The sequence below is a fragment of the Vigna radiata genome, chromosome 7 (genome assembly GCF_000741045.1).
Source record: "Vigna radiata var. radiata cultivar VC1973A chromosome 7, Vradiata_ver6, whole genome shotgun sequence".
Lineage (NCBI taxonomy): Eukaryota > Viridiplantae > Streptophyta > Magnoliopsida > Fabales > Fabaceae > Vigna > Vigna radiata.
This window is the reverse complement of record NC_028357.1, coordinates 52266610-52275678: the sequence shown is the minus strand read 5'-3', so window position 1 is coordinate 52275678 and position 9069 is coordinate 52266610. Positions and strand designations below refer to the sequence as shown.

Sequence of the window (9069 nt, the reverse complement as noted above, 5' to 3'; positions counted from 1 at the left end):
TTTGTTATTATTCTGTGTATATAGCTGATAGGTTAAATAGAATTATAACTAATTCTGTTATAATCTTGATGTATAAATATTTGTATCTGCATTATACAGAAGGAAGATAATACACAGATTATTCTTTGTCTCTCTTTCTCCTATCAAGCATGATTCTCATTATTTAACAAAAATTATTATTTCCTAAAATTATCATCACGGAAAGATAGTAGTAGAAAAGGGGCAAGTTAAAGTATTTCATCTCCATTTTCTAAGAACAAATTCATCTTTATCTTATTTCCCATGGCATCTTATCTTCATTGGAAATTTTATATATGCTTAAATGTTTTTGTGTCCTCATTATTATTATTTTAAATATTAATTAAATATTTTTCTAATAAAAAAACAAAGAGAGAAAACATACCATTATTTCAAATATGAAAAATTATAATTATTATAAATATGAAATAAAAATATCAAATAAAATTAAATGATTATTACATAATGATAGAAAAAGAAATATTCAAAATATGTGTATTAAAAAAGTAAGTTAAGAAGTTAACGACAAAAATATTTTTATATATACTTTTTAAATTATTTAATATATTAATTGTCTTTTTCTATTTTTTTAATTGAATAATATAATGATTATATATTTAAATGAATAAGTTTTAAATATATATATATATATATATATATAATTTTTATAATTATATATAATAAATAGATGTGATTTTAAGAAGTTTAATAATTTAAAAAATAATTAAATAATTATATTATTATATGATAATATATATTAAAATATATTTTTAGGTAAATTTTTTAATATTAAAATGTTTAATAATAGTAACAATTAAAAATTTACGTGATTATGGGTTTAAAGAATTGTTTTAGGCAATGTTTAGATAAAGAAATATTTGTTGTGGTTAGAAATTAAATACTATTGAAGTGTAATAGTTATCATATGTTGAAGTTTAAATTATCAACTTCAAACTTGATGATAATAGTTATCGGAAACTCAAATTTATTTTGAGAATTATGGAATTCTTACTTGTTAATTTTAGATCAAGTTAAAACTTTGACAATTAATCATAGATATATGAATATTTACTTTGGAAGATGGAATCTTTGATTTGATGTCTTGATTAGAAAAGCTAATCTTATATGATTATTCTATTTTAGGTTTCTCTTTTATGAAAAACATTTTTACTTGATCGGTTAGTAAATTGTTATGTAATGTTATGGTATTGGGTTGATCCTGATATAAAAGTATGTATTTGAGAATGATAAATGTGTCATTTGAAGTGTAAGACATACTAATTTTATAAAATAATTATATATATATATATATATATATATATATATATATATATATATATATATATATATATATATATATATATTTTGGATGTGTTATGAATACATGAACATGGAGTATAAAAAATATAAAAGGTTTTAAGGAGCTTATATCATATGAAATGATATGAGAGGAATAAAATGAAATGTTTTAAAGAGGTTATTTAAATGTAAAGAGAAGTGATATATTACATTGTATGTTATGTTTTAGTCGTATGACCATACTCTTTCAAAGGAAAAAGGGTATGGTAAGATAGTTAGTGTCATGTAAGACACTCTTATGAAGCTATTGATTTAATCTATTAGATTCTCATACTTGTGTAGATGATGGGTCTAAGTGGTGAAGAGTGAAAGAGATTCTTATAATGGATTTAGGGGTTGGTTATCTATTCTCTTTTTAAGTTATAGATAAATAATCATATCCAAAGAATGTTTGATGACATAATAAATTTGGATTGGTCTTGAAATATCATTTCGTATTATTTTGAAATTTATAGATTTTACAACAAGTGCGCAACTTTTAGTGTTCGAACAATTGCATAAATATAGATATTAAATCAGTGTGTAAGTGATTATGTATATGTGAATGTTATGAATGTAATTTACGGATTATTATTATTGTTATGTATTGAATTAGTTGAGATTATTTTGTTAAACTATGAATAATTCAGGCACGATTCTTATTAGCATTAGTTTATCCTATTTGGTTTAGGAGTGTTTGTATTTTTTTTTTCATGATCACAGTTATGGTGTGACAAGAGAATGTTGCATGTTTTAATGTTAGAAACGAGTAAATGTATATGTATTTAATACTTTGGAATTATTTGTTTTTAATGTGTGTATATATATATATATTTGTTATATATATATATATATATATATATATATATATATTTTGTTTTATATAGTTATGTTATAATAATTACTATATATTGTGTATGTTTATTTTTCTCTTGATAGTGGAGTTTATTATTATTATTATTATTATTATTATTATTATTATTATTATTATATTATTATTATTATTATTATTAATTTATTATTATGATGTAAATTAATTTAAATATATATTTATGAAACTCAATTTAGATTTGATTTTAGTTAATATAACTGTCTTTAAGTATTTATTTAAAACATCAAGTTACAATTTGTCATGTTATAATTCTTGTACATAAATTTATGTAATTAAAACAAAATAAAAAAGTATTGATAAAATAAAATTTACAATACAAGTAACTATTATGAGACAAAAAAAAAAGTCATTGCTACATTATAAATATTGTTACAAAACACAAATTACTTATATACAAATCACATATATTAAAGGATTTACATAATTACTTTCATAAAAGAAAACCAACTTTAGAAGTTGTTCAACCTTTGTTTATCTTGCTAACATTTCTAGTTGATAGTTGTTCAGATTGCACTTTTGTAACAGTTGATCATCATTACTAAAATAAGAGAACAACTCTTATACACAATTATTTATTTGAATCGTGATATGTTGTTTTTGTTAAACAATGTTGGTAAGATAAAATATAAAACAATATCACTATATCTTTGTCTATTTCAGAAAATATAACAAAATTGATTATTTATAAATGTTTATAATACAACTCTCATTAGAACACCTAAATCACACTGTAAAACTAAACCTATAATAAAATTAGAGCAACATTAAATTGAGATTACAATTTTTAAATAAAAATACTCAGATATAAGAAATTTAAAAGACTGAGATATATTCAAAGATATTTATATATAGAATTAGAGAAAAATAATAACTAAGATAATAATTACAGTCATTTTAATCCATAGAAACAAATATTCAACTTAATAAATATATTTATTTGCTTTAAATTTGGCAACTAAATTTGGGTTAGTTTTGAAAAGTATAAATGAATTTGTTTGTACGGTGCATGTAGGATGAGAGATCTCTGTCAGCTTTATTGAGCCCATGTACGTATGGATGATGATTGAAGGGACAGTTGCCGTGGGTAAATAAAAATTTATAAACATAATCTCTTCTAATTATAGTTTTTCAAATGTATCTTAAATCTTTAATTTTGGGAAAAAGGATATTAGAAAAGGTTAAACTTAATCTAAGTTTATGAATTAAAGGCTAGAAGTCATATTTTGAAAATTTTAATTTGTCATAATTCTAGAAAACAGGCTACTATAATTTTGGGCAATTTTTTTTAATCACACATAATTTAAATGTTGATTTATTATGATATTTTATATTTAAAATGTTTAATTACTATGAATTTTATACTGTAATAATTTATATATTCATTATAAAGAGTAAATTTTAATAATAAAAATTCTTAAATTAAGTGCAATAGAGTAGTTATTTTTTGTTTGAAACGTTCCATCGAACTCCAAAATGATAGGGAAAAGGAATTGAAGAAGCACCGTAAAAGTGGAATCAACTATCAATAATTCCAGAAAAAAGGAATAATATAAAGTAAAGTAAAATTTGAGAAGCTAAGTTACCCAAACAATACAATACCTATTACCTATTATTCTCCGCTTCACTTCTCTTTCTCTTCTGCCTCATCCATCCACACCACAGACAACACAAGCAGAACAATCACCGATTTCCTCACCCCAATGGTGAGAGTGGTTCCCATGGCTTCTTCGATTCGGCCCACTCTCTTCTCCCTTACCTTCTCTCCACCTTCCTCACTTCCTCTCTTCAATCCTTCTCCCCGTCTCTCCTTCTCTCGTAAGTTCATATTCTTCTTTTTTTTTTTCTTCAATTTATCACTATTTCTGTTTTTTTTTTTATCCCAATTACCAATATATATTGGTGCTGCAAAATTGGCAGTTGGGTTGATGAAAAGGTTTGAAATTGAATTTTGGATTTGGGTGCAGTGTCTCGGTACCATAATTTTGGTCTGAAAGCTTCCAGATTGTTGAGACAAGATGGTTATCCCGTCAGAGTCATGGCATCAGGGGACGTGTCACAATCTGTAGCGGCTGCTTCACCAGAAAATGTGCTTGAGTGGGTCAAGCAGGACAAGAGAAGAATGCTTCACGTTGTGTATCGAGTTGGGGACTTGGACAGGACTATAAAGTATGCGCTGTATTATATCTCAATTGGGTCTTGTTTGGATAGAACTTTTCAATAAGCGCTTATACAATTGTTTGAGAGAAGAAAAGATAAAAATGAATCAAGTCTCTTTCTTAAGTTAAAATTAGCATAGACATGAGTTAAGGTAAGTTTAGGAGAAGCTAAATGAGATAACTTCTGCTTAATTAAACGAAAGCTGCTCATCTGTGATGTATTAAACACTATGGATGAGCTTTTACTCTTGGTGGTTTTAGGTTTTATACGGAGTGTCTAGGAATGAAGCTCCTCAGAAAGAGGGACATACCGGAGGAGAAATATACTAATGCCTTTCTGGGATATGGGCCTGAAGACTCGCACTTTGTTATTGAACTGACATACAGTAAGTGTCTCACTGTTTATAATGGCATTCCTCTTGAAATGTGCAAAATTTAGTCTACTCAATGGCTTTTAGTAATAATTATAGGACACTGGCTCTTTGTTGGAGTCAGCTATGTATGCTTATGAAAAGAGAGCTTTCGATTAATTTTGGTTTTAACATTTCAGATTATGGAGTTGACAAGTATGATATTGGAACTGGATTTGGCCATTTTGGTATTGCCGTTGATGATGTAAGTATTCCAAGCTTTAGCATCCTCTACTGTCCTTTTTTAACACCTTTGTAGTGCTCATACGGTGCTCTTTCCTGTTGAGTTGGTAGGATTTTATCTCTATTATTGGCCTTTTGACTAACTCATATGCTAGAATTTCTTTGTATGATTGTTTATTAGGTTGTAAAAGCAGTGGAGCTAATAAGAGCTAAGGGTGGTAAAATAACAAGAGAGCCTGGTCCTGTAAAGGGAGGCCGTTCAGTGATTGCATTTGTTGAAGACCCTGATGGTTACAAATTTGAACTTATAGAAAGAGGTCCAACTCCTGAACCCTTGTGCCAAGTAATGCTCCGAGTGGGTGATCTTAATCGTTCCATAGAATTTTATGAGAAGGTCAGGGTCAGTTCTATTTTATGCTGGATCAGACTTTAAAGTTTTCTTATTTCCTTTGCATAGCATTAAGACATTTATGTGATTTTTAACATTTAGGCATTTGGTATGGAGCTGCTTCGTACTCGAGACAATCCAGAATACAAGGTATGATGACTTCCCCTTTATGTTTTTTCTGTGAAATATATGCAAACTATATACCTTTTATTTAACGGTTAAGATGGTTTAAATTCAGGTTTGATCTGTAAGTATACTTTAAATTTGTTTTTGCAAGTATACTTGATGATCTGCAAAATTTTCCTTTCAGTTCAGGATTGTCTACGAAGCCACAGGCATAAGTTTACCAAGTAACTAATAGAATAAGCCTTTTACATAGAGAATTTTGTGCTGTGCTATATAATTATGAAAATATATCCCTGTCAAAGTCCTTTTAATTTGCTTACCCATGGATAATTCAGTCGATATCTTCTGCAAATGCAACTTTCTCATAATTTTTTTTTTTAAGATTTTTATGCTTGTTTTGGAAATACTTTTATGATGGTTACCTTTATAAATTTTAGGTTTTCATCTTGCTTGATTTATCGGCCTCAAATTTTTTTCACGACACCTTATTTGATACTTTCACCTTGTGTTTATCTGATGGCCTTCTTTTGGCAGTATACCATAGCAATGCTGGGTTATGGTCCAGAAGATAAAAGCACTGTTCTGGAGTTGACTTACAATTATGGAGTCACTGAATATGATAAAGGAAATGCTTATGCTCAGGTAAGCAGAATTTTCTCCCTCCCCAAATTCTTTATATGGAATCTGTGGAGGGGTTTCATTGCTACAATTATTATATCAGCTTTTAGTCTCTTTGTTAACGCTTTGTTTGGATAGTGTGAAAGTAAGGGAGAAAATAAAACTGAAAGACGGGAAGAGAATTAGAGTGGAAAGTGAGGTTGTGTGGATGAGTTAAGATTGAAAATGGGTGAAAAGTTGATGAAAAAACAAGTGGACCGTTATAATATTCAAATTTGAAGAAGGATATTGATGTCACATTTTAGAATGATGAGAAGGGGAGTGATAAGTCATAGGATTGATAAGAAAACATCAAATTTTGGTTCTTCTAACCAAAAACTCCATAAAGTTCTTTCAAACAGACCCCATCTCCCATTCCTTAACTTTTAATGTCCACTAGTAATTAATTTCCACTAGTGCTACATTTAATTCACACACTATTTACCACAATGAAAACATGAATGATTAAGCTTTTTACAAAGAAAAATCAAAATTGTATTAACCTCTCAAGTTCATTATATTATTATTTATTACTTTTAGTATTATTTTTATTTATTTATTATTTATGATTATAATAGAAAAATAAAACACAATTGATTATGGGTGCAACCTAACTGATTATGCCATATGAAGCTTACAAGCCACAAGTCAATGTAACTTTCTTCTCATCTCTCACCATTATAAAGCAGAAATTGAAACCTGTGGGGCACGCATGAGTATCAGCACAACCGCTGTTCTAAAAGGGCAACATAATCGCATATCATCTCTTCTCTATCCTCGTTAACAGTAAATAAGTTTAAGCAAACAGAGTGTAACAGAAATGGCTGGTTCTTTTTTCCAAATTGAAATGATTGTTACCTTGCGTTTTGTCTCCGTAGTTAACTTCATACCTTTAGTTTTTCAACACAATACGTATGACCTCATACTAACTACCCAAGCTCTCTGTACTTGACCAATTGTAGATTCTTAGTGGCTTATTCCATATCTACCTAAAGACAGTTCTTTTGTTAATTTTCTTACTTTTCTTCTCTCCCCTGTCAATATATACCTCTAGGTTCAAGTTCATGTTTAATACTCTAGATTCTGGAATATTCTAGTTAGTCAGCGTAGCTGCACACTAATCTGATTCTGTTATAATGTTTAAGGTAGTCAGGATTCAGGAATCAGTTGAACAACAACTTGTGTAGTATTCAGATTCCATAGATAAGCTCCATCTGTTGTATTCAACTTTTGAGAAATGATAACATTATATTTGTCTAAAAGTGACACTCTACTTTGTTTTCTCTCTAAACTTTTTTTCACTTTCTATCAAATCCTTACCTTTTTATACCCATTTACAGATTGCAGTAGGCACCGATGATGTGTACAAAACTGCAGAAGCAATTAAACTAGCTGGAGGGAAGGTTACTCGTGAACCTGGACCATTACCTGGTATCAACACCAAAATTACTGCATGCTTGGATCCTGATGGTTGGAAGTCGGTACGTCTAATTGATCTTTTGTTATTTAATGTCTCCCCAAGACTTAAGCTAGAAAATGAAAACTCATGAATGGTTTTATGTCTAATATGTCCTCGCATGCAATAGCTTGGTAGGCTTGAAGCTTGGATAAAAAAGCTAATGTATGAAAGACAAGTATTGAACTCGACTTTTTGTCGATAAATGCTCTAATATCTTATCATCACACAATAGGCCCATTTTTCAGTATGTTGAAATTTATCTTCATTTAGAAGAAAGGCAATAGAGATGAAAGTTTGAACTACTTGATCATAAAAGATTTGAATGTCCGACACTGTTAAATTTAAAATATTCATATGTCCTTACCAGCAATCTGATGATGGGATAGTTAATTCATGACATGATATCAATGTTTTTATGACCATGTGGTTTGAAATTCAATCCTTGTTACTCAGTACTTTACAAAAGCTATATTTCAATTGAAGTTAGGGAGGGCAGGTTCACCGTTCATTTTTGATGTCCGAAAGCACTCGTGTGAAGACAATTATCTCAAACGCTCATTACTGATTTTGTATCTGATACCCAAAAGTTCTTTTCTTGCTTTAAAATGGAAATCTCATCACGATACAACATATGATATTCACAGTATCAAAGTAGTAATACTTAGAAATGATAGAAAATGTGACACTATTGATCATGACACAACACTATGTTCGGAGATCTAGTCTCTTCATGTTATTCATTCGTATTAATCAGCATTTTTGATTAACTAGTTTTCCCACTTCTAAATGTGCAGGTTTTTGTAGATAATGTTGATTTTCTAAAGGAGTTGGAATAGAGTATTTTTTGAAGGAAAATGTTTGCATCAGATGTATCATATTCAAATCAGATTTTGTAGATAATGTAACAATGACACGATAGCACCGACCCCTGTAAGCTGTGGCAGATGTCTTTCTCTAAATACAATGAAGCAAGCTTTAGAAACACGTCTTTTTATCTCCATTTTCCTTGGCCCTTTGGCCTTCGTGATTTTGGCAGTTGGACAAACTTTGCCGTTGTTCACTCAGGATATTTCAGAGGGGGCGTATCATGATCATCACTCTTCTATAAATTTTGGACACGGTTGTTTGCCAATTGAATTAGATAATTTTATAAAATTATTCGATTTAATCTCTTGTTATTTATTTTACCATAGTCGATGCTTGTTAGATAAATCTATGACAGAGTGACATTAATCTTTAGAGTGATATTAGAAAACTGTTGATAGTACTTGAGAATTAAAATTTTAGAGGGCTTGATTGATCTCTCCCATAATCTTCTATTTATAATAATAAATTGATACAAGAGTACATGATAATTAGAGTAACTTAGACACAATATAATCATGATAATTAAAGTAACCTAGACACAATATAATCATGATAATTAGAGTAACTTAGACACA

The 9069-nt window shown here is 28.8% G+C and overlaps 1 protein-coding gene across 1 annotated transcript; it reads left to right on the top strand.

Moving 5' to 3' along the window:
• Positions 1 to 3828: 3828 nt before the first annotated feature.
• LOC106769093 (probable lactoylglutathione lyase, chloroplastic) lies at positions 3829 to 8795 on the top strand. The gene is made up of 9 exons (XM_014654563.2): positions 3829 to 4063; positions 4213 to 4414; positions 4666 to 4790; positions 4955 to 5019; positions 5179 to 5391; positions 5488 to 5535; positions 6046 to 6153; positions 7509 to 7649; positions 8422 to 8795. The coding sequence occupies exons 1-9, from the start codon at positions 3949 to 3951 to the stop codon at positions 8461 to 8463; spliced, it is 1059 nt and encodes a 352-aa protein (XP_014510049.1). The 5' UTR covers positions 3829 to 3948; the 3' UTR covers positions 8464 to 8795.
• The last annotated feature ends 274 nt before the right edge of the window (positions 8796 to 9069 follow it).